Below are 26,564 nucleotides of genomic sequence, written 5' to 3' on the forward strand. Positions count from 1 at the left end.
TGAAACATTAAAATGATCCTTTTTAGATAACTATACTAAATATATTCACGTCCCCAAATAATTTATTAAAAAACACTGTTTTGCAATGAAGGTCTACAGTAGCCTCAGCAGCACTCTGTAGGGTAGAGTCATGGTGTAGCCTCTGGGTACATTGACTTAATACAAACAATACAATACAAAACCTAGGAGGATTGTGGTTCCCACCCGCTTCCATACTTACACAGTAATTATGACAAATTCTGGAGGACAGTGCTCCAACCTATCAGAGCTCTTGCAGCATGAACTGACATGTTGTCCACCCAATCAAAGGATCAGAGAATGAATCTAGTACTGAAAGCATAAACTACAGCTAGCTAGAACTGCAGTGCATAAAATGTGGTGAGTAGTTGACTCAAAGAAAGACAATTGTTGAACAGTTTTGAACAAATGTAATTATAAAAAAATTGAGAAGCAAGAGATTTTGTATTTTTTTAGCTAGAGAATGCAGTTAGCTAGTTTTGCCTACTCAAACACCCGGCTCAAACAGAGAGGGATGCTATGTTACCTAATTGGATATGGCTATCCAACACTGTAACTCTTCCAAGTCAAGGTAAGCTTTTGGTTTTATAAATGTATTGCCACTGTGTCACGACGCCGAGGTCGGTCCCTCTCCTTGTTTGGGCGGTGTTCCCGCGGTCGACATCACCGGTCTTCTAGCCATCGCCGATCCACCTTTCATTTTCCATTTGTTTTGTCTTGTTTTCCCGCACACCTGGTTTGCATTCCCTCATTACTCATCTTGTATAAAACCCTCTGTTTCCCCCCATCTCTGTGTGTGGAATTGTTATATGTAAATGTATTTGTGCCGGGTTATTGTAACCATTGTGTGTTTAGTTTTCTGAGTGCCGTGTTTTGTTCGCCTCAATAAAGGGCTCCGTTTGCTACCCATTTCTGTTCTCCTGCACCTGACTTCCCTGCAGCCAGTTATGCACTCCTTTACACACTGAGGCCTGCCAGTGTAACTGCTTGCTAACTGTACACTGTACTGCATGATTGTAGCGGGTTTACTAACGCGTTAGTTCAAGTAGCTATGATGACTTGACATGAGCTAATATGTTGACAACAATGTAGGCTGTGTGTAGCGGTTATGATATGCAAGTTTGGCTTGGAAAGGTTTTTGTTGCCTGGTCACAATCAGCTGATGTGTGATGTGTTGTGTTGATATGATTTGTTTAATAGACGTCTGGATACTGTGTTTCAGGATTCTGTGGCCATTTACACAGATGGTTCAAAAGATCCAAGGACAGGACGGATCATTACAGATCATCTGGATGTACTGTGTATATACGGCAGAGCTGATGGCCTTACTGTTGGCCTTGCAGTGGGTGGAGGAAGTTAAACCAGACAGAGTAGTTATTTTCTCTGATTCATATGCAATGTTGATGAGTCCCCTCTGAATCAGAGAGGGGTGGGGGCTGCCTTAAATCGACATCCACGTCTTAGGCAAGTCAGTTAAGAACAAATTCTTATTTACAATGATGGCCTACCCTGGCCAAACCCTCCCCTAACCCGGACGACGCTGGGTCAATTGTGCCCCACCCGACCACGGCCTGTTGTGATACAGCCCAGGATCGGATCAGGATATGTAGTGACGCCTCTAGCACGGCGATGCAGTGCCTTAGACCTCTGTGCCACTCAGGAGCCTAAATATTGCTATAGTGTGGGCAGTATCAGAGGGAAGCTGATGAGTATGTATGAGGAAGAAGGGGATACAGGAAATTAGTTTAAAGTGTATATTACCTGCGAGCAACGGGCTTGGCAGGTAGGATTTAGCTTCTCCCTCTCTGTCCCACACTCCAGTGCAGTAGGTGGCGGTAATGAACCATAACTTTGGATGCCAACCACCGATAAAACCACCGAAGAAGATACCAAAGCGAAGAAGGCATGCTACACGCCCCAACGTGGTTCATAGCTCAGTCAGATTTATTTTGAATGAAACATTAACAAATATTTTTTGTTTGTTACTATAACGAACTGTGAACTTTGACTGCATCAATAATGGACAGTATAAAAGACGGATGGTTCACAGAAACGTGTACGTTATGGCCTGGACAAGCGATGAGTCTGCAAGTAGAAGAGGTTCTTTACCAACAAAAATCTAAATTTCAAGATGTCATGGTTTTCAGGAGGTAAGTAAGCTAGCTATTTAACTAGGTAGCTAACGCTAGCTAGCAATACAACTGTTTATGCTAGCTACGTTAGCTAGTTATGTAACGCTGAGTGGCTGGCTAGCTAGTATTTAGTCTGCTTTTAAAATTGAAAGGTTAAGTAACTGTTCTCTCATCTAATCATTATTGCTAGAAGTTTAGCTAGCGCTAACTAGTTAGCTCACGTTAATTAGCTAGCAAACGTATCTACCTAGTTAGCTGACAGCAATACCTTAACGTCGTTAACCTAGCTACTATACGGTTAGTTACCTAATTGGTTCCAAGGGTGTAAATGTTTCCAAGGTTTTCTAGCTAGTTATTTGTTTTGATTGTTTGTCGCGGTCATTTTATTCATGTTCGCTCGTTAGCTAGCCAAAGCTAACTATCTAGCTAGTTTAACTTGCCAGATGTCATGAACCCAAATGTTGCCATCTCTCACTTCCGTCATTGAAATTGCTGCAATATTATGTGTGCTAAGTAATGTAAGTAACCCTGCATTAGCTAGCATGTCTCGGCACAACTTGTCTCATATACGTAACGTTAGTTGGCTAACTAGGTTGCTAGCTTTATCTTGCCAGTCATAACTTTTATTTGACACCCCTAACCCATTCCTGATTTATTATCATGCAACCACATCCAGTCTGTTCCTTTTTGACCTGTTCCTGCTCTTCTAGTGTTTCTGGGGTTATTTGTTTGCACTAATTAGTCATTTGAGTAAGTAATCTCATACCATATATTTTCAGCAAAACCTATGGAAATGTACTTGTGCTGGATGGAGTTATTCAATGCACAGAGAGAGATGAGTTTTCCTACCAAGAAATGATAGCCAACCTACCTCTGTGCTCCCACCCTTGCCCCAAAAAGGTATAGTCATCCCACCATAAATTCAGTTGAACATATTATACTGCAAGACTTAATTGTGCCTTGTAGAGAATCCAGGACAGATGACCTTTTGGGGAAGTTTTGGAAATTGGTGTCTTGTATCACTTATTATAATGAATGTTCCCTTTTCTTTGCAGGTCCTGATTATTGGTGGAGGAGATGGTGGTGTCCTGAGAGAAGTGGTAAAGCATCCACTTGTTGAATCAGTGGTTCAGTGTGAAATCGATGAGGTAGGTACCAAACACTAACTGGAATCATGCTCTTTTCTCAAAATGTAATTGACTGGTAACAGTATAGAAGACAGAAGTGTGAAGTTTGTTATAATATTCACTTTGCCCTTAAGGATGTAATCAATGTGTCGAAGAAATACCTCCCAGGTATGGCGCAAGGGTTCTTCAGTCCCAAACTCACTCTGAATGTTGGGGATGGATTTGAGTTCATGAAACAGAACCAGGATGCCTTTGACATCATTATAACAGATTCATCTGACCCTGTTGGTAAGGAAACAGATGCCTGCGACATGAGTGTTTTATTTGCTCATATTTCTGTGTAATCTGGAAAATAAATGTACCTTTTGATAATTGACGTATCAATAGCTATCTCAAGTAAATCTAATCCAGTTACTTATGTCTTTCTGTTACAGGGCCTGCTGAGAGTTTGTTCAAAGAGTCTTATTATGAACTAATGAAGACAGCCTTACGAGATGGTGGAATTCTTTGTTGCCAAGGTGACATGATTTCTACTGACGCTTCAATCCTGCTTCAGATATCGTTATTAGAAAAAAGATGACAAAGTGTGTGCAATTCATAGCAGTATCACGAGGTAAATAGACAGCCAATCTAAACTGGCCAGGAACCTGTTGCCACCTATATCACATTATTATAGCAAGATTGCCAATAAGATACATGTTCAATTGGTGAGGGGAGTCAGAAGACCATCCCTATCTTTATTTGCAGCAAATGCTGCTCAGCAGCTTACTTATTGCCCTGTGAGGAAATAGTTTGATTTTTTTTGCAGTCGGTTAGATCAATAACACTGACAGAGAATTGACCCACCCTTTTTTGTTTGCCTCTGATTTCCACAGGAGAGTGTCAATGGCTCCACTTGGAGCTGATTAAAGAGATGCGGACCTTCTGCAAGACACTGTTCCCAGTGGTAGATTATGCCTACTGCACCATTCCCACCTACCCAAGTGGTCAGATTGGCTTTATGCTGTGCAGTAAAAATGCTGTAAGTTTCCATCTTTGTCCTGGTTAGCTTTTTTCTGTCTTCAGTAATGTAGTTCTTAGTGGTTCATTACATATAGAATTGAATGAGTTAAAGTTTTTGTGTACTTTTTAAGCAAGTAGTTTTGAAACTAGTGCTCAACAGCCAAAAAAAGGTCCTTGAAAATATATTTGTATTTATGAAGGATCTTCATTAACTGTTGCCAAGGCAGTAGCTACGCTTCCTGGGGTCCAGCAACATTAAGACAGTTATAACATATAAAATATTACATGACATTACATTGCACAACACATTGTGTGCCCTCAGGCCACTACTCTACGACCACATATCTACAATGCAAAATCCATGTGTGTGTAGAGTGCGTGTCTTGTGTGTACCACGTCGTTGCTCTCTGTCCATGCAGGTGTGTGCACAGAGTTAAAATAAATTCTTAGGTGTGCATGTGCTTGGGCCCATCCTGTAACCTCATTACTTTAACCTTACAACATCATTGGAAATGATTCCATCTGCCAATCAACATTGTTCATCAGGTTACAAGCCAGCGATTGACAAAAAAAAAGGACAATATGGAATTATTGATTTGGATCATTGACATTACAGGAAGGCAGGCCACAATGTACTTATCTATAAAAAAGTGGAAACAGTTGCCTTTGATAGCCTCTATGGCATGAATACTGTGTGTTGTGCCCATGATATCTAAATGGATGAAAGAATAAACGTTTTCTTATTAGCCTTTAACTAGGCAAGTCAGTTGAGAACAAATTCTTATTTACAATGATGGACAAAACTGGGCCAATTGTGAGCTGCCCTATGGGACTCCCAATCACAGCTGGATGTGATACAGCCTGGATTTTAACCAGGTACTGTAGTGAAGCCTCTTGCACGGAGATGCTGCGCCACTCGGGAGTCCACGATAAATCCTTATCGTGAAATAGTACCCAAATTCAACAAGAGACATAAGTGATACTATTTAGGAAGATTGTGACCACAATGTTTCTGATCGGGTTGAAAATGATCAATGTATTTGCAGCTGAAATGCCATCTCATCTGTATCCTATACATTTGCTTGTCCAACCAGGGCGGCAGGTAGTGGATCAAATCCCAGAGCTGACAAGGTAAAAGTCTGTCGTGCTGCCCCTGAACAAGGTCGTTGGCCTACCGGGGAACAGTGAAAATAAGAATTTGTTCTTAATTACTTATTAAGCCTAGGCGTCCCGCTAGCGAAACAACTTCCTGTGAAACTGGAGGGCACGCAATTCAAATAAATAATCATACAAATTGTGAATATTAAACATTTAGGTACATACAAGTGTCATATCGGTTGAAAGCTTAAATTCTTGTTAATCTAACTGCACTGTCCGATATACAGTAGCTATTACAGCAAAAGCATGCCATGTGGTTGTTTGAGGACGGCACCGCATATCAAAATATTTTTCCGCCGGCACAGGTTTCATAAATTCACAAATAGAGATTAAATATGAACTTTTTGAAAATCTTCCTCTGATTTGTCATCCAGTGTCCCAGCTATAACATGTAGTGTTTTGTTAGATAAAAATCCTTCTTTATATCACAAAAGGTCTGTTCAGTTGGCGCCATCGATTTTGAGTAATCCACTCGTTCAACATGCAAAGAAAGGAGTCTGAAAATCTACGCCTAAATTTCAAAATACATTTCCATTTGTTCCTCAGATACCCTAAAATATAATCAAACTAATATTTCTTACGGAAAGTATGTTCAATAGGAAACCGATTTTAGCAGGTGCGTCTTGGCGCGCGCAAACACGGGTTTCTATGCCGGTGTCCTCGTACTAAAACTGTTATTTCTTATTCGTTATTTAAGTTATAAGCCTGAAACATTGAACAGACTGCCGACACCCAGTGTAAGCCATAGGAATTGCATCCTGGGAGCTAGAATTGAGTATTCCCTTATACTGGCCATTGGAAGAGCATTGTCTCTCTCTCAAATCTGCTTGGTTTTTCTTTGGATTTTCTCCCACCATATCTATTGTGTTATACTCTCCTACATTATTTTATAATTTCTACAAACCTCAGTGTTTTCTTTCCAATGGTACCAATTATTTGCATATCCTGGCTTCAGGGCCTGACTAACAGGCAGTTTACTTTGGGCACGTCATTCACACAGGAAGTGGAGAAAAAAAGGCCCTTTTAACTGACTTGCCTAGTTAAATATATTTTTGGGATTAGGCTACTTTGTTTCCGGATAAATGCATTGAAAGAGAGAAGTGACACTAGCAAGGTCTAATACTGAGCAAAGTTCCGGTTCCAATCCAAGTGCCATAGACGTTTAGCAAACTCCAGGCGTTTAAATGAAAATAGAGCCATTTGGCCACAAACACACACAAGTGGTGGGATTGATGTCAAAATGAGAATGCATGAGCAGAAAATAACCCCATATCTTCTGTGAAAAATATGGTGGTGGATATTATGCTTTCACTGGTCCTGGGGCCCTTGCTAAGGTCAACAACATCATGAACTTTACCCTGTACCAGGACATTGTTGCCTCTGCGGGGAGGCTGAAACTTGACTGCAAGACGATAACCCCAAGCACACATCAAAATCCACATTTTAATGGCCGACACCGGACTTCAATCCCAGTGAAAACCTGTGGTTTGAATTGAAGAGGGAACTCTATAATCGCACACATATAAAGACTCTGGAAGGGTTCTGTATGGATGAATGGTCTAAGATCCTTCCCAATCCAACTTGTAGAACATTTTATCTGTATATCTAACTTTGGATGCATTCATAATAGTTCTATTGATTTATTCTCACGGTGCTCAAAAAAGGCATGCGCTTAGCTAACATGCATGAAGACCTTAAATAATTGCATTTAAGGATTTCTGGGATTCATGTTAAAAGATGACTACATATGGTTTATAATGCATGTATGAACCTTGCATTGACAGGTCTATTCCAAGATGTGGGAAAAAGTCGTTTTTCAGGCCTCTAAACAAGCAAAGTATTTAAAAACATTCTGAAACCCACTTCCGTAGTGATGACTTTTTTTCCACGGTCAGTCACAGTCCCATATTCTTACAACAATTGTGTTTTTGTATTTAGCAAACCACTTTCAGAGATCCCGTGAGAGAACTATCAACAAATGAGGTGGAAAGTATGAACCTGAGGTATTACAACCCGGAGATCCACAGAGCATCGTTCATCCTCCCTGAGTTTGCAAGAAAGGTAACCCTGTTACAATCATATTTATTGTACATGTCAGACCCCTCATACAGAAATTGAGGGCATTTCCCCCACCCTAGTGAAATTCCTACACCAGGTATCTTCCATCCTTGCGTTGTCTCACTTTTATCCATACTATTTTACTCTTCACAGGTACTGAGTGAAGCATGACTGGCATGATGAACAAAATCTTAATCCTTGACCTGATTCTCTCTGGCAACAGAAGCAACACAAGAGCTGCTACGCCTCTTTTCTCAGTCTCCACCAGGAAGGAAAGACCTTCAGTGGGCAATTCTGTTCCTTTCAGAGTATTAATTCCTTCCAGTGCTTCCTTCCAGTCTTACAAACTATTTGTATTTATTTGTTCTGGAATTTTTGTCATGTCTTGATTCTTAAATGGTAATCACTTATGTCAACATCTAGTTGGAAAATGAGGTGGGATGGAAAACATTCATACCCTACTCTTTGGAGCAATGTGATTCTAACACATTATTAGTATGGATTTAATCATAGTACTTGGTTGTATAAATACCAGATTACCTCTTAAGATTAAGGTACACTCAATTGCAAAACATGCCCACTCTGGTTTAAAGAAAACCAATACAAACGTATTCCTCTTCGCACCTCTCCGTCAACTCATTCACCCAAATAATTCAAGATGATCCAATAGTGCCTGGATTGTGTTTTTCCATTACAGTAGGAAACATTTGTTGAAGTGGTTTCTATCATAGTTTACCTCCAGGCAGACGAATGGTATGATTTTATATTGGTTGAAAATGTATTATCTGCCACAATGGAAAAGCTCAGGTCAGGAGTTGAGAACATTACCACTTTAAAATGTCAACAGAAGTGTTGATTGTTTCCTATATAACACTTGTTTAGATATAGTTTATTCACCAATGGAGATGAAGTTACATGTGTAAGTTGATTGAATGCTGATGATGTACTGCACATCAATTTAGTTGGTTTCTTATCCTTTGCTATTCAATCCCTATATTTGGTACTATATGGTTGTTGATCTAGTATGGAATAATCCAGAATACTGATGTCAAAATTATGCCTTTTGGTTTTTATTTCTTGGGGACCTGATTTGTTATGAACTTAGGTGTGAAATATTGAAAACTATAGATCTCCATGGAGTACGTATCAGTAGTGCATCCATACTAAACCTATGTCCAAGGCAATGGTGTTACACATGAACATTAAGATCATGTTTTTTTATAAGAATGATGAAATATAATAAATCTGAGGTAAACTGGATATCTGAGACTTGTTTCTCTGTTTTAAAGCTCCACATCTCTCGTCCAAAATCAAGTGATTATACAAAAACTGTATGAAGTGAGAAATCCACCTGAACTAGCTCAGGCATGAAAATTACGATGAACCAATTCGGTTTCAATCCCACATTGTAGAATTGTGTCCACTGCACAGGGCCCTTCAGAAAGCATTCACACCGCTTGATATTTTCCACATTTTGTGTAGAGCATGAATTTAAAATGGATTAAATTGAGATTGTGTCATTGGCCTACACACAATACCCCATAATGTCAAAGTGGAATTGTTTGTAGATTATTTTGACAAATTAATTAAAAATAAAAATCTGAAATGTCTTGAGTCAAGTATTCAATGCCTTTAATGGCAAGCCATAAATTCAGAAGTAAAAATGGGTTTAAGTCACATAAGTTGCATGGATTCACTGTGCAATGAGTTTAACATGATTTTTTTAAATGACTCCATCTCTGTACCCCACACATTATCTGTATGGTCCCCCAGTCTAGCAGTGAATTTCAAACACAATGATCAGGGAGGTTTTCCAATGCCTCGCAAGGAAGGGTACCTGTAGGCAGAAGGAAGAAAAACAGGCATTGAATTACCTTTGAGTATGGTGAAGTTATTAATTACATTTTGGATGGTGTATCAATACACCCATTCACTACAAAGATACAGGCGTCCTTCCTAACTAGTTGCCGAGAGGAAGGACGTGAGGCCAATTACTTAAAACAGAGTTTAATGGCTGTGATGGTAGAAGGCAGCATATGGATCAGCAACATTGTAGTTACTCCACAATACTAACCTAAATGACAGTGAAAATAAGGACGCCTGTACAGAATAAAAATATTCCAAAACATGTATCCTGTTTGCAATACGGCAATAAAGTCAAACTGCAAAAAATGTGGCAAAGAAATGAACTTTGTCCTGATTACAAAGCGTTACGTTTGGGGCAAATCTAACACATCACTGAACACTATTCTTATTTTCAAGCATGGTGGTGGCTGCATCATGTTATGGCTATGCTTGTCATCGGCAAGGACTACATAGTTTTTGGGGGGATGAAAAGAAACAATCGAGCTAATCACAAGCAAAATCCTAGTTCTGTCTACTTTCCAACAGACACCAGGAGACAAATTCACCTTTCAGCAGGACAATAACCTAAAACACAAGGCCAAATATACACTGGAGTTGCTTACCAAGATGGCATTGAATGTTACTGAGTGGCCTAGTTACAAGACTTGAACATGGCTTTCTAGCAGTGATCAACAACAGAGCTTGAAGTATTGTGCAATCTAGGTGTGCAAAGATCTTAGAGCCTTGCCCCGAAAGACTCACAGCTGTAATTTCTGCCAAAGGTGATTCTAACATGTATTGACTCAGGGGTGGGAATACTTATGTAAATTAGATATTTCTGTATTTCATTTTCAATAAATTTGCCAACATTTCTAAAAACATGTTTTCACTTTGTCATTATGGGGTTATTGTGTGAAGATGGATGAGATGTTTATATATTTTTTAAATTCAAGCTGTAACACAAAATGTGGCGTATGTCAAGGGGTATGAATAATTTCTGAAGGCACTGTACATGTTAGATCCATAGTTCTCCGATATCATAGATAACTGCCACATCTACCTACAGCATACATAACAGTTTTACCTGCAATGTTCTGCTTTGCTCCCTCTGAGTCTACACGTTAATTCGATATTTCTGAAGTCTGAAAGTAAGCAGTTTATAGTTAGTCTTGCATCCATATCAACATATCGCTGGGTGAGCAGTTTCACTTTAATATTGTCCTGCGGATATTGTATGAAGGAGCACATGCCCTTCTTTCCACCATTGTGAATTATCATGTTATCTAGTTTGTTTCGAGGTTGAACTTATCAATTAAAAAAATATTACATGTTGATTCCACCTTCAAACTTATTGACCTCATAGCCCTATACAATCGTATACTGTACGAAAATGATAAGATTTGGTCACCGATTTCAGCGCCTAAGTTGGAACGTAGTGGCTGTACAGTAACATGCTATACATGTCAGAGCTCAGGGTCTCCGCTTTATAGCTGAGACCGTAAATATAGCTAGATTCCATTTATGGACTTCTCTCTACACATATTCTGACCTTGAACTTATCCTGTTAAACTCTGGTGGCATTTTCTAAACAACGCATTATATTGTATGCTACCCTCAAAGTACATTTCGGTCTCTAAACTATAAGTCCTGCAAATACATGCTTAGTACTGTTAGAAAGGCAAGAACTGTGGAATTCTGATTAAGATGTCAGAAACTACGACTACTACAGAGCCTGAGATACAGCAGCTTGAGCAACGTGCCATGCCTTCTTTTTTTGTCTTACAGGAGTGACATACATACGAGAAAGTCTCTACCTATCCATTGATGTAAATCTGGCCCCTGTCTGATTCCAAGTTTGTCCACGAGATCGTAGTAGGAGATCACAAGGTATCTTGGCCGCTTGAAACCAGTTGCGTCTGGTTTGGGTAGTGAATTATGTAGTGGAAATTCTAATCAAGTAAGGGAGAAGAGACTCAATTTCTTCAATCAATCAGCCTTTAATACCGATTAATTATTGCAATAATGGAGCTTGTTAACGACCACCTGTAGGTGATCGCTGAGAGCCCAATAAAACAAAAGCAAGGGGTTTATATAGAACCCTAAAAACTACTTAATCATGGTTGGTTCCACCCCTCCCCGGCAGATTGGGGCATCATAAGCTACCTTGTTTTCTTCTTGTGGCTATGTGTATCGGGTCTGTGAGGTCATTTCGTACAAACAAGTGATAACAGCAGTTCCGTTACTCCTTTCTTTACCAAGCTAGCCTCTGTTCTCTTCATATCTCCATCTTTGTCTAATGCCATGTGACCAAGTTACTCAGAAGCAAAGATGATTGGAAACAATACAGGTCTATTCTGTTATCTCTATCCAATGTACTTGACTACACTCCTAGACCAGTTGAGGGGAGTGAACCTGGAAGAGCGGAACCAACCCTAAGGTGGGGGAAGTGGTGAAACTATGTTGTATGTGCACACCAATAGGCCTCCTTTATGCCTTTAAGCAGAGAGCTCTTTACCATCACTAACCTCCTATACTAAGCTCCTATTATAAAGCTACAAATATTTATATAGGTACATCTCATAGATTCTGCAAACAGTTACTGTGCCAAAATGGCTGAATGATGATGTAGTACACATACAAATACCTTTTATGGTTAAATACCCATGTTCCAAATAAAAAAATACAAGTTCAAATGGTTTCCATTGCATTTTCAACTCTACTGATGGTTTAATCACAAAAAATATGTTGCGTTACAGTGCATTCGGAAACTATTCAGACCCCTTCCCCTTTTCCACATTTTATTACGTTACAGCAGGTAGCCTAGTGGTTAGAACGTTGGACCAGTAACCAAAAGGTTGCTAGATTGAATCCCCGAGCTAACAAGGTATAACAAGGCAGTTTGCCCACTGTTCCTAGGCCGTTATTGTAAATAAGAATTTGTTCTTAACTGACTTGCCTAGTTAAATAAATAAAACAATTCTAAAATGGATTAAATACTTTTTTTCTCATGAGTCTACACACAATATACCATAATGACCAAGTGAAAACAGGTTTTTAGAATCTTTTGCAAATGTATTAAAAATAAAAAACAGAAATACCTTATTTACATAAGTATTCAAACCCTTTGCTATGGGACTCAAAATGGAGCTCAGTTACATCCTGTTTCCATTGATCCTCATTGAGACGTTTCTACAACTTTATTGGAGTCCATCTGGGGTAAATTAAATTAATTGGACATGATTTGGAAAGTCACAGCTGTCTATATAAGGTTCCACAGTTGACAGTGCCCGTCAGAGCAAAAACCAAGCCATTAGGTCGAAGGAAAGACAGGATTGTGTCGGATTGCTCCGAGACAGGATTGCTCCGAGACAGGATTGTGTCGAGGCACAGATCTGTTGGAAGGATACCAAAAATGTTCTGCAGCGTTGAAGGTCTCCAAGAATCCAGTGGCCTCCATCATTCTTAAATGGAAGAAGTTTGGAACCACCAAGACTCATCCTAGAGCTGGCCGTCCGGCCAAACTGAGCAATCGGGGGAGAAGGGCCTTGGTCAGGGAGGTGACCAAGAACCCGATGGTCACTCAGAGCTTCAAAGTTTCTCTGTGAAGATGGGATACCCTTCAGGAAGGACAACCATCTATGCAGTGCTTTATGGTAGGGTGGCCAGACATAAGCCACTCCTCAGTAACGGCACATGAGAGCCCACTTGGAGTTTGCCAAAAGGCACCTAAAGGACTCTCAGACCATGAAAAACAAGATTTACTGGTCTGATGAAACCAAGATTGAACTCTTTGGCCTGAATATCTGGAGGAAACCTGGTACCATCCTTATGGTGAAGCATGGTGGTGGCAGCATCATGCTGTGGGGATGTTTTTCAGCGGCAGGGACTGGAAGACTAGTCAAGTTTGAGGGAAATATGAATGGAGCAAAGTACAGAGAGATCTTTGATGAAAACCTGCTCCTGAGTGCTCAGGACCTCAGTCTGGGGCCAAGGTTCACCTTCCAAAAGGACAATTACCCTAAGCACACAGCCAAGACAACGCAGGAGTGCCTTCGGGACAAGTCTCAATATCCTTGAGTGGCCCAGCCATAGCCCGGACTTGAACCCGACCGAACATCTCTGGAGAGACCTGAAAATAGCTGTGCAGCAACGCTACCCAACGAACCTGACAGAGCTTGAGAGGATCTTCAGAGCAGAATGGGAGAAACTCCCCAAATACAAGTGTGCAAAGCTTGTAGCGAGGCTGTAATCACTGCCAAAGGTGCTTCAACAGTACTGAGTAAAGGGTCCGAATACTTATTTAAATGTGATATTAAATGTGATGTCTTGTTAGCCGGCCGGACCTAGCCGTCTGTCTGGTCAGACAAATCTCCACACTCCACACTGCCCTATGCCACCTGGACAAAAGGAACACCTATGTGATAATGCTGTTCATTGACTACAGCTCAGCGTTCAACACCATAGTGCCCTTAAAACAAGGACCATGGGACTAAACACCTCCCTCTGCACCTGGATCCTGGACTTCCTGGCGGGCCGCCCCCAGGTGGTAAGGGTAGGTAACAACACATCTGCCACGCTGATCCTCAACACGGGGGCCCCTTAGGGGTGCGTGCTCAGTCCCCTCCTGTACTCCCTGTTCACTCATGACTGCATGGCAGGCACGACACCAACACCATCATTAGGTTTGCAGACGACACAACAGTGGTAGGCCTGATCACTGACAACAATGAGACAGCCTATAGGGAGGGGAGGTCAGAGACCTGGCCGTGTGGTGCCAGGATAACAACCTCACCCCCAATGTGATCAAGACAAAGGAGATGATTGTGGACTACAGGAAAAGTAGGACCGAGTACGCCCCCCTTCTCATCAACGGGGCTGTAGTGGAGCAGGTTGAGAGCTTCAAGTTCCTTGGTGTCCACATCACAACAAACTATCATGGTCCAAACACACCAAGACAGTCATGAAGAGGGCACGACAAAACCTATTCCCCCTCCGGAGACTGAAAAGATTTGGCATGGGTCCTCAGATCCTCAAAAAGTTCAACAGCTGCACCATTGAGAGCATCCTGACTGGTTGCATCACTGCCTGGTGTGGCAACTGCTCTGCCTCCGACCGCAAGGCACTACAGAGGGTAGTGCATACAGCCCAGTACATCACTGGGGCCAAGCTTCCTGACATCCAGGACCTCTATACCAGGCGGCGTCAGAGGAAGGCCTTAAAAATGTTCAAAGACTCCAGCCACCCTAGTCATAGACTGTTCTCTCTGCTACCACACGGCAAGCGGTACTGTAGCGCCAAGTCTACTTCCAAAAGGCTTCTTAACAGCTTCTACCCCCAAACCATAAGACTCCTGAAAAGCTAATCAAATAGCTACCCAGACTATTAGCATTGTCACCACCTCCCCCCTCTTTTACGCTGCTGTACTCTGTTTATTATGTATGCAGTCACTTTAACTCTACCTCCTTGTACATACAGTATTACCTCAATTACTTCGACTAACCTTTTCCAGGTGACTGCCTCATGAAGCTGGTATCTCATGAAGCTGGTATCTGTGATACGTAACGGCATAATACGCAGTCGGAAATTCAGTTTTACAATTATTCGCGGTCAACAACATAAAAAACTTTTGCATTTCACATATTAAACATAATCAACAAGCTTACGAAGTTTAGGTTTGGTGAAAAATGTATGGGATATAACATTACCTCTGGGTGCATTATAAGTAGCCCTGTCCCAGCTATAACAGCCTATAGGGCAGAAGCCTATCTCCTGTTTCAGTAGCGTGAGGCAACTTGATATACAAGTATACCCCCTGGACAGGACGCTAGACTATCTCAATGCCTTACCCCGAATGAATCTGCTTAATGCAGATTGCCAAGCAGAGATGCATTGGGTTCTGCTTTTTAGAGTCTTTGGTATGACTAAACTGGTGATTGAACCCAACCTTCCAATCTCAGGGCCGACACTAACCCCAAGGCCACTGAGTTGATGGGTGAATTATGCTTTAAATAAACAACATCTGCTGCAGATTGTCAGCTGCTTTTAACTCAAAACTGAGGTTAAGTTTTCTCCTTCAGTGATTTCACCTTGAAACGAGTTGTTTGAGGACAATTGTTTATCGAAACTGTCTTGTTCACTTTTAATATCTGCAAAACCATGCCTTCCAAGTTGTAAAGGGGTGGCCAGCCACATAATTGGTTTTAAAAGTCTCCCATGTCAACAAAAACTATCCCATTGACTATTTCCAGTAATAGTTTCTACTCGTTCTAGTTATGATATCATAACACAGTTACGCTACTACAATTAAAACATAAGCCATAATCAAGGGGCTAAGTATACCAAACATTAGGAACACCTTCCAAATATTGAGTTGCACTGCGTAGGGTGCAGTCTTTCGGATGGGACGTTAAAATGGGTGTCCCGACTCTCTGTGGTCATTCAAACTCCCCGGTGTCATGGCTAAATTCCCAACCTGGCCACATCCCATTATGGCCACCTAATCATCCCCATTCGGCCATCAAATTTGCCACCAATGCTACTTATAGGACACATCACTGCACTCTATACTCCTCTGTAAACTGGTCCTCTCTGTATACCTCTCGCAAGACCCACTGGTTGACGCTTATTTATAAAACCCTCTTAGGCCTCACTCCCCCTTATCTGAGATACATACTGCAGTCCTCATTCTCCACATACAACACCAGTTCTGTCAGTCACATTCTGTTAAAGGTCCCCTAAGCACACACATCCCTGGGTCGCTCTTCGTTTCAGTTCGCTGCAGCTAGCGACTGGAACAGGCTGCAAATAAACACTCAAACTGGACAGTTTTTATCTCTGCATTCAAAGATTCAATCATGGACACTCTTACTGACAGTTGTGGCTGCTTTGAGTTGTCTCTACCTTCTTGCCCATTGTGCTGTTGTCTGTGCCCAATAATGTTTGTACCATGTTTTGTGCTGCTACCATGTTGTGCTGCTACCATGTTGTGTTGTCATGTGTTGCTGCCATGCTTTGTTGTCGTCTTAGGTCTCTCTTTATGTGGTGTTGTGGTGCCTCTTGTCGTGATGTGTGTTTTGATCCTGTGCCCCGCACAGGAGGCACTTTGCCTTTTGGTAGACCGTTGTCAGGCGGCAGGTAGCCTAGTGGTTACAGCTTTTGGCCAGTAACCGAAAGATGAATCATTGAGCTGACAAGGTAAACATCTGTCTTTCTGCCCATGAGCAAAGCAGTTAACCCACTGTTCCCCGGGCGCCGAAGACGTGGATGTTGATTAAGACAGCCCCGTGCACCTCTCTGATTCAGAGGGGTTGGGTTAAATGCAGAAGGCATTCAGTTGTACAACAGACAAGGTATCCCCCTTTCCCTTTATAAATAATAATTTGTTCTTAAACTGACTTGCCTAGTTAAATAAAAGGTTGTATAAAAATAAATAAATCCCCCTCATTCCTAATTGGCATATATCACTTCTCCACCTGATAGTTGATGTCTGGCACAAAAATGGTCACCGTGCATCACTGAAGTAGGTGCTACAAGTTGATGGTGGATGAGGTGAGTTTCCCACTACTATGTAAAGCGTTTGACTACCTCAGTTGGTAGAAAAGCACTATATCATTCCAATCAATTATATTTTTATATGATCAAGTCTCTCTATTATGAGTGGGAACATTTGGGAACAGATTTCCAAAATGAAAATCACTTGGAGTTGATTTCCTGGTGTTTTTACAGACTTGTATGTCCAACAATGAAAATTCAACAACAAACAAAATTAAATATATACAGTACCAGTCAAAAGTTTGGACACACCTACTCATTCAAGGATTTTTCCTCATTTTTCCTATTTTCTACATAGAATAATAGTGACGACATCAAAACTATGAAATAACACATATGGAATCATGTAGTAAGCAAAGAAGTGTTAAACAAATCTAAATATATTTTATATTTGAGATTCTTCAAAGTAGCCACACTTTTCCTTGACGACTGCTTTGCACACTTGGCATTCTCTCCACCAGATCATGAAGTAGTCACCTGGAACGCATTTCAATTAACCGGTGTACTTTGTTAAAAGTTCATTTGTGGAATTTCTTTCCTTCTTAATACATTTGAGCCAATCAGTTGTGTTGTGACAAGGTAGGGGGTGGTATACAGAAGATAGCCATATTTGGTCAAAGACCAAGTCCATATTATGGCAAGAACAGCTCAAATAAGCAAAGAGAAATTACAGTCCATCATTACTTTAAGACATGAAGATCAGTCAATGCAATTGGCTCTCATGTGGACTGCAACAGGAAAGGAAAACCCAGAGTTACCTCTGCTGCAGAGGACAAGTTCATTAGAATAAATGAACCTCAGATTGCAGCCCAAATAAATGCATCACAGAGTTCAAGTAACAGACACATCTCAACATCAACTGTTCAGAGGAGACTGCGTGAATCAGACCTTAATGGTCAAATTGCTGCAAAGAAACCACTACTAAAGGACACCAATGAGAAGAGATTTGCCTCGGCCAAGAAACACGAGCAATGGACATTAGACCGGTGGAAATCTGTCTTTTCCAACCACCATGTCTTCGTAAGACGCAGAGTAGGGGAACGGATGATCTCCGCATGTGTGGTTCCCACCGTGTTGCATGGAGGAGGTGGTGTGATGGTGTGGGGGTGCTTTGCTGGTGATACTGTCAGTGATTTATTTAGAATTCATGGCACACTTAACCAGCATGCCTACCCCAACATTCTGCAGCAATACGCCATCCCATCTGGTTTGCGCTTAGTGGGACTATCATTTGTTTTTTAACAGAACAAATGAACCAAAACATACCACCAGTCTGTGTAAGGGCTATTTGACCAAGAAGGAGAGTGATGGAGTGCTGCATCAGATGACCCGGCCTCCACAATCACCCGACCTCAACCCAAATGAGATGGTTAGGGATGAGTTGGACCGCAGAGTGAAGGAAAAGCATCCAACAAGTGCTCAGCATATGTGGGATCTCCTTCAAGTCTGTTGGAAAAGCATTCCAGGTGAAGCTGGATGAGAGAATGCCAAGAGTGTGCAAAGCTGTAATCAAGGCAAAGTGTGGCTAGTTTGAAGAATCTAAAATAAAATTACAATATTTTGTTTGTTTAACACTTTTTTGGTTACTACATGATTCCATATGTGTTATTTCATAGTTTTGATGTCTTCACTATTATTCTACAATGTAGAAAATAGTACAAATAAAGAACAACCCTGGAATGAGTATGTGTGTTCAAACTGACTGGTACTGTATTTGGTACTGGTACTGTATCCACTTCTAAAACCAAAGTTGCGCCCAAACTGGTCTGGAAAGGAGGCTGTTTGTTACGGCAATATTTTGTCTGACAGTGTTTGATTGGTTCTCACAAAAAATGTAAATTCCTCAGGTTGAGAGTTTATGGTTTGGATTTGAAAATAAAATATAAAATATCAGCTGCCAGGAACAGAATCCCCCACAGTCAAATCACATTTTATTGGTCACATACACATGGTTAGCAGATGTTATTGTGAGTGTAGCGAAATGCTTATGCTTCTAGATCCAACAGTGCAGCAGTATCTAACAGGTAATATCTAACAATTCCTCAACAAATACCTAATATGTTACAAATTCCACAAAACCCAATACCCACAATCTAGTAAAGGAAAACCTAATATCTAACAAATTCCACAACAAAACCTAATACACACAATCTAGTAAAGAATTAGGATGAGAACATATAAGTATAAAATATATGGATGAGCAGTGACAGAGCGGCTAAGATGCAATAGATAGTAAAGAATAGATAGTGAAGGCCAGAGTATACATTTGAGCTGAGTAATGCGAGACATGTATACATTCTTAAAATTGCATTATTAAAGTGACTAGTGTTCCATTTATTAAAGTGGCCAATGATATCAACTCTGTAGGTAGGCAGCTGCCTCTGTGCTAGTGGTGGCTGTTTAACAATCTGATGGCCTTGAGAAAGAAGCTGTTTTTCAATCTCTCTGTTCCAGCTCTGATGCACCTGTACTGACCTCGCCTTCTGGATGGAAGCAGTGTGAACAGGTAGTGCCTTGTGCGGTTATTGTCCTTGTTATTTTTTGCCTTCCTGTGACATTGGGTGTTGTAGGTGTCCAAGAGGGCAGGTAGTTTGCCCACGGTGATGCATTGTGCAGACTGCACCACCCTCTGGAGAGCCCTGCGGTTGTGAGCGGTGCAGTTGCCGTACCAGGCGGTGATACAGCCCGACAGGATGCTCTCAATTGTGCACCTGTAAAAGTTACTGAGGGTTTTTGGTGACAAGACTATTTTTTTCAGCCTCCTGAGGTTGAAGAGGCGCTGTTGTGTCTTTTTCATCACATTGTCTGTATGCGTGGACCATTTCAGTTTGTTTGTGATGTGTACACTGAGGAACTTAAAACTTTCCACCTTCACCACTGCTGTCCCGTCGATGTGATTTGGGGGGTGCCTCCCTTGCTGTTTCCTAAAGTCCACGAACATCTCCTTTGTTTTGCTGACATTGAGTGAGAGGTTATTTTCCTGACACCACATTCCGAGGGCCCTCAAGCTGTTATGACTTCTATGAATGGTGGGTGGAGGAGTCAAGCGTAGAGAGCAGGTAGTTCCGTACGTGGATCTTTTCTTCCAATAACAGCGGAAAAAATGGACATGCCAAAACACAAGGGCGCATGAAACAACCCGTCCAAATAAACAGGACTAAAACTGTCCGGAAAAATAGCGACCACAATAATAAACCAACACCATAAAACAGAGAACAAGCCCGCACAATAGCCAGCGGGCCTAGTGCCCTTAAATAGCCTACAAACAAAACTAAACTCAAAACAGGTGTAACCAATTAGACCGAACAAACAGAAACAAAAGGAAAGGGAATCGATGGCAGCTAGTAGGCCGGCGACGACGACCGCCGAGCGCCGCACGAACAGGAAAGAGGCACCATCTTCGGCGGGATTCGTGACACAAGCCTTCCACTGTAGTGTCGTCTGCAAACTTGGTGATTGAGTTGGAGGCGTGCATGGCCACGCAGTCGTGGGTGAACAGGGAGTACAGGAGAGGGCTGAGAATGCACCCTTGTGGGGCCCCAGCGTTGAGGATCAGCGGAGTGTAGATGTTGTTTCCTACCTTCAGCACCTGGGGGCAGCCCATCAGCGAGTCCAGGTCCCAGTGGCATAGGGTGGGGTCAAGACCCAGGGTTTCAAGCTTAATGATGAGTTTGGAGGGTAATATAGTGTTGAATGTTGAGATGTAGTCAATGAACAGCATTCGTACATAGGTATTCCTTTTGTCCAGATGGGATAGGGCAGTGTGCAGTGTGATGGCGAAAGCATCGTCTGTGGACCTATTGGGGGCGGTAAGAAAATTGGAGTGGGTCTAAGGTAACAGGTAGGGTGGAGGTGATATGATGCATAACTAGTCTCTCAAAGTACTTCATGATGACAGAAATGAGTGCTATGGGGCGATAGTCATTTAGTTCAGTTCCCTTAGCTTTCTTGGAAACAGGAACAATGGTGGCCATCTTGAAGCATGTGGGGACAGCAGACTGGGATAGGGATTGATTGAATATGTCCGTAAACACACCAGCCAGCTGTTCTGCTCATGCTCTGAGGGCGCGGCTAGGGATGCCGTCTGGGCCAGCAGCCTTGCGAGGGTTAACACGTTTAAATGTTTTACTCACATCGGCCACAGAGAAGGAGAGCCCACAGTGGTGGTGTCGGTGACACTGTATTGTCCTCAAGCATTCAGTTTTGCATGAATGCTGCCATCAATCCACGGTTTCTGGTTAGGGTTTTAATAGTCACAGTGGGTACAACATCTCCTATACACTTCCTTATAAACTCGCTCACCGAGTCAGCGTATATGTCAACGTTTTGTCTGAGGCTACCCAAGACATATCCCAGTCCATATGATCGAAGCAATCTTGAAGTGTGGAATCCGATTGGCCAGACCAGCGTTGGATAGACCAAAACACGGGCACTTCCTGTTTTAGTTTCTGCCTATAGGAGGGGATCAACAAGATGGAGTCATGGTCAGATTTGCCAAAAGGAGGGCGGGGGAGGGCCTTGATACATCGCGGAAGTTAGAGTAGCAGTGGTCGAGTGTGTTACTCGCTCGTGTACTGCAATCGATATGCGGATAGAATTTAGGTAGCCTTGTTCTCAGATTAGCTTTCTTAAAATCCCCAGCTACAATAAATGCAGCCTCCGAATATATCGTTTCCAGTTTGCATAAAGACCAGTGAAGTTGCTTGATGGCCGTCATGGTATCCACTTGCGGGGGGATATACACGGCTGTGACGATAACCGAGTAGAGTTCTCTTGGGAGATAATACAGTCGGTATTTGATTGTGAGGAATTCTAGGTGAAGTGAACAAAAGGACTTTAGTTCTTGTATGTTGTTACAATTACACCATGAGTCGTTAATCATGAAACATACAGCCCCGCCCTTCTTCTTACTGGAGAGGTTTGTTCCTGTCGGTGCGATGCACTGAAAATCCCGTTGGCTGTATGGACTCCGACAGCATGTATCCAGCTAGCCATGTCTCCGTGAAACAGAGTATGTTACAATCCCGGATATCTCTTTGGAAAACAACTCTTGCACTCATTTCGTTGACTTTGTTAAGTAGGGACTGGACATTAGTAAGTAATATACTCGGAAGCGGTGGGTGGTGTGCACGCATCCGAAGCCTCATTTGAAGACTGCTCCGACACCCTCTCCTCCGACGGGAATGTTTTGGGTTGACCTCTGGAATCAGTTCAAATGCTCTGGGAGGTGCAGACAAAGGATCCGCTTTGGGAAAGTCGTATTCCTGGTCGTAGTGCTGGTTGTGCTGGTAAATTAACGTCTCTCTGATATCCAATAGTTCTTCCCGGGTTTTCTGGGAATAAATAATACATAAAAATACATTAAAAAACGAAATACTGCACAGTATCCTTAGGACTTGAAGCGAAGCTGCCATCTCTGTCGGCGCCATCTACATGATAGTAAGACTGTTGTCAGCATGTCTTTTTTCCATTGAACAATAGTGGATAAGGAGGAATTAATGGATGGATGCGTTCCTGTGAAATAATAGATCAATGGATGGATGAGCCATGAGTGTCTCTCAGATTCAGAGGGGTTGGGTTAAATGTGGAAGACACATTTTGGTTGAATGCATTCAGTTGTGCAACTGACTAGGTATTCCCTTTCCCCTTCATATTATAAAGCTAATATGCTCTCAAAGTACTATTTATAGTTCTGTTAAATGTACTTTTAATTTGTTTTAATGCATTTGTGCCTGCTGTTGCAAATAAATCGTTATATATTTGTATGATTAATGAGCTGATAGATCTTCTGTTAGACACTAATAAAATACCCATCGTGTCTGGCCCTGTAGCCTCTGAATTGTGAAATTGAATGCTTTAGCAGGATGCTTTCTCTTCACAACTGACTACGTGATTACTGCAACTCAATGGGTGTAACATTTGTTGACAATTTCGATACCTTTTGGAAACAAAAGAAGGATGGGATCCACGAAAATAATTTAGGTTCATGGATCCTTTCACAGCACTATAAGGCATTGAGACTAGAGGTCGACCGATTATGATTTTTCAACGCCAATACCGATTATTGGAGGACCAAAAAAGGCCGATACCGGTTAATCGGACAATTTATATACTGTATATTTGTAATAATGACAATTACAACAGTACTGAATGAACAATGAACACTTTCGTTTTAACTTAATATAATACATAAATCAAATCTATTTGGTCTCAAATAAATAATGAAACGTGTTCAATTTGGTTTAAATAATGCAAAAACACAGTGTTGGAGAAGAAGGTAAAAGTGCAATATGTGCCATGTAAAAAAGCTGATGTTTAAGTTCCTTGCTTAGAACATGAGAACATATGAAAGCTGGTGGTTCAATATTCCCAGTTCTTCAATATTCCCAGTTAAGAAGTTTTAGGTTGTAGTTATTATAGGAATTATGACGCGTTGACTATTTCTCTCTATACCATTTGTATTTCATATACCTTTCACTATTGGATGTTCTTATAGGCACTTTAGTATTGCCAGCCTAATCTGGGGAGTTAATAGGCTTGAAGTCATAAACAGCGCTGTGCTTCAATCATTGCTAAGAGCTGCTGGCAAATGCAGTAAAGTGCTGTTTGAATGAATACTTACGACCCTGCTGCTGCCAACCGCCGCTCAGTCAGACTGCTCTATCAAATATCAAATCATAGACTTAATTATAATATAATAAACACAGAAATACGAGTTTTTGGTCATTAATATGGTCAAATCCGGAAACTATCATTTTGAAAACAAAACGTTTAATCTTTCAGTGAAATAAGGAACCGTTCTGTATTTTATTGAACGGGTGGCAACCCTAAGTCTAAATATTGCTGTTGCATTGTACAACCTTCAATGTTGTTGTTAATTATGTTAAATTCTGGCAAATTAGTTCACAGTTCGCAACAAGCCAGGCGGCCCAAACTGTTGCATACACTCTGACTCTGCTATACCCTGACACAATTTCCCTAGTTAATATTGCCTGCTGACATGAATTTCTTTTAACTAAATATGCAAGGTTTAAAAAATATACTTCTGTTGTTGTTTATGGTTAGGTACATTTTTCACGAATGCGCTTTTGTTAAATCATCACCTGTTTGGCCAAGTTGAAGTAGGCTGTGATTCGATGATAAATTAACAGGCAGCCCATTGATTATATGCAACGCAGGACAAGCTAGTTAACCTAGTAATATCATCAACCATGTGTAGTTAACTAGTGATTATGTGAAGATTGATTGTTTTTCATAAGATAAGTTTAATGCTAGCTAGCAACTTACCTTGGCTCCTTGCTGCCACAAGGTCCTTTTGATGCTGCACTCACGTAACAGGTGGTCAGCCTGCCACGCAGTTTCCTCGTGGATTGCAATGTAAATCGACCATAATCGGTGTCCAAAAATGCCAATTACCGATTGTTATGAAAACTTGAAATCAACCCTAATTAATCAGCCATGACAATTAATCGGTTGACCTCTAGTTGAGAAAATGATTATCAATGACCCAAGCTCAGTTAATCCCTACCATTGTGTCACTGAGTTGTCATAATGCTTCAGAAAATCCCAGGGGCGTTGGCAGACACCAGTTGGGGCTCCTAAGAGGAGGAATGGGAAGACCATCCTCCTCAGTGAATTTCATAAAAAATGTAATTGCAAAAACATATCAAAAGTTATCCTTTTTAAATAAAACTATACTAAATATTACCCCCCAAAAACGTATTAAAACACTATTTTACAGTAGCCTCAACAGCACTTTGTAGGGTAGCACCATGGTGTAGCCGGAGGAAAGCTAGCTTCCGTCCTCCTCTGGGACATTGACTTCAATACAAAACCTAGGAGGCTCATGGTTCTCACCCCCCTTCCATAGACTTACACAGTAATTATGACAACTTCCAGAGGACGTCCTCCAGCCTATCAGAGCTCTTCCAGCATGAACTGACATGTTGTCCACCCAATCAAAGGATCAGATAATGAATCTAGTACTGAAAGCATAAACTACAGCTAGATACACTGCAGTGTATCAAATATGGTGAGTAGTTGACTCAAAGAGAGAGAACGACAATAGTTTAACTGTTTTGAACAAATTTATTCCAAAATGAAGGAGAAGCAAGAGAGAAGTAGATAGAGCGATTGTCATTTTTTTTTCACTTTCAGTTTTACTTACTTAGCTTGCAAATGCAGCTAGCTAGTTTAGCTTACTGAAACACCCTGATAAAACAGAGGGAAGCTATGTTAGCTAGCTGGCTATGACACAACACTGGAATTATTCCAAGTCAAGATAAGCTTTTGGTATTACTAATTTATTGCCACTGGGGCCCATTGGTGTAACTGCTTAGTGACTGTACACCAACGTCACTGCATGATTGTAGTTGGTTTACTAACGCGTTAGTTCTATTAGCTATGCTGACTATGACGTTACTTTAGCTAATATGGTGACAACGAGGGCTGTGTTGGTTTGGCTTGGAAAGTTTTTTTCGTCTGGTCACATACAGCTGATGTGTTGTGCATTGAAGTCCACAAACGAAGCGAAGAGGTCAGAGGGGGAAAGCGCAAAGATGCAAGAAGGAATACAACGTGGCTCCAATGAAAGTGAACTGTGCTTATGCGTGATAAGGAGTGTATTCATTCCGTCGATGCTGTTGAAAAATGTTCCTTAAAACGGAAGCAAACAGGGATAGACATACCTGAATTTGTCCAATAGAAACTCTTGTTTGCAACTGTTGGCCTAATGATTATACCGTATATCAGCTAGATGCAGGCAAGATTGTGCAAGGTGGTATTTTACGTCACTGTCTGTGCATTTGTCACTGTCACCTCAAATTTGTTTCTTGACCTGTGTGCACCTGTATTGTACATTTTCATTCATAGGCTAGGTTGTAGCAACCTCATGATAGGTATAGGGAAAATTCAAGTATCATGTAGTAGCCTAAACCTATCGCTGTTACAGTGAACTGGCTGAATGGAATATGAATAAGAGTCATCAAATATGCTGTAATAGAAATAAGGCCATGCTCATGAAAAAATAAATTGTCCTCCCTCATCTTAAAACGGCACTGACTGCCACTGGTAGACACAATGTAAGTAACCTAATTTATGTCCCTCTAACTGCCCTGAATGCCTCTGCTGATCCCACAGCTATTGTATGCAGTAATCATGTGCCTATGAACCAGAGTTATACTGTTAGAAACAAGGTTCATGAAATCAATAACTTGCTAGTAACAGATTACATTCATATTCTGACTATCTCTGAAACTCACTTAGATAAAACCTTTGATGATACAGTGGTAGCAAGCAATACATGGTTTTACATCTACAGAAAATACAGAAATGCCAATGGTGGAGGTGTTACTGTTTATATTCAGAACCACATTCCTGTAAAGCTTAGAGAAGATCTCATGTCAAATACTTTTGAAGTAATATGGTTACAGGCAGGGGCACCGTATGGAGGAGGGGGGTAGGTTAGGACAATTCTAAGGGCCTGTGTGTGACTGACAGGGTCCCTAAAAAATTATTAGAACATTAGGTACATTTTATCCAGTATTGAATTATTAACCTATCATCATTAATATAATATTTTACTTAAAATGTACTAGTTAAACTAACGGTTTAACTTCTTTTCGGCAAAAAGTAAACATCCAGAGAGACCCCCCCCCCCCTCTCTGTTTACATG

The 26,564-nt window shown here is 41.2% G+C and overlaps 1 protein-coding gene across 1 annotated transcript; it reads left to right on the forward strand.

Moving 5' to 3' along the window:
• Positions 1 to 1,897: 1,897 nt before the first annotated feature.
• srm (spermidine synthase) lies at positions 1,898 to 9,105 on the forward strand. The gene is made up of 8 exons (XM_029664535.2): positions 1,898 to 2,168; positions 2,930 to 3,050; positions 3,206 to 3,298; positions 3,412 to 3,565; positions 3,712 to 3,795; positions 4,153 to 4,298; positions 7,376 to 7,498; positions 7,649 to 9,105. The coding sequence occupies exons 1-8, from the start codon at positions 2,038 to 2,040 to the stop codon at positions 7,664 to 7,666; spliced, it is 870 nt and encodes a 289-aa protein (XP_029520395.1). The 5' UTR covers positions 1,898 to 2,037; the 3' UTR covers positions 7,667 to 9,105.
• The last annotated feature ends 17,459 nt before the right edge of the window (positions 9,106 to 26,564 follow it).

Source organism: Oncorhynchus nerka, linkage group LG7 (assembly GCF_034236695.1).
Source record: "Oncorhynchus nerka isolate Pitt River linkage group LG7, Oner_Uvic_2.0, whole genome shotgun sequence".
NCBI lineage: Eukaryota > Metazoa > Chordata > Actinopteri > Salmoniformes > Salmonidae > Oncorhynchus > Oncorhynchus nerka.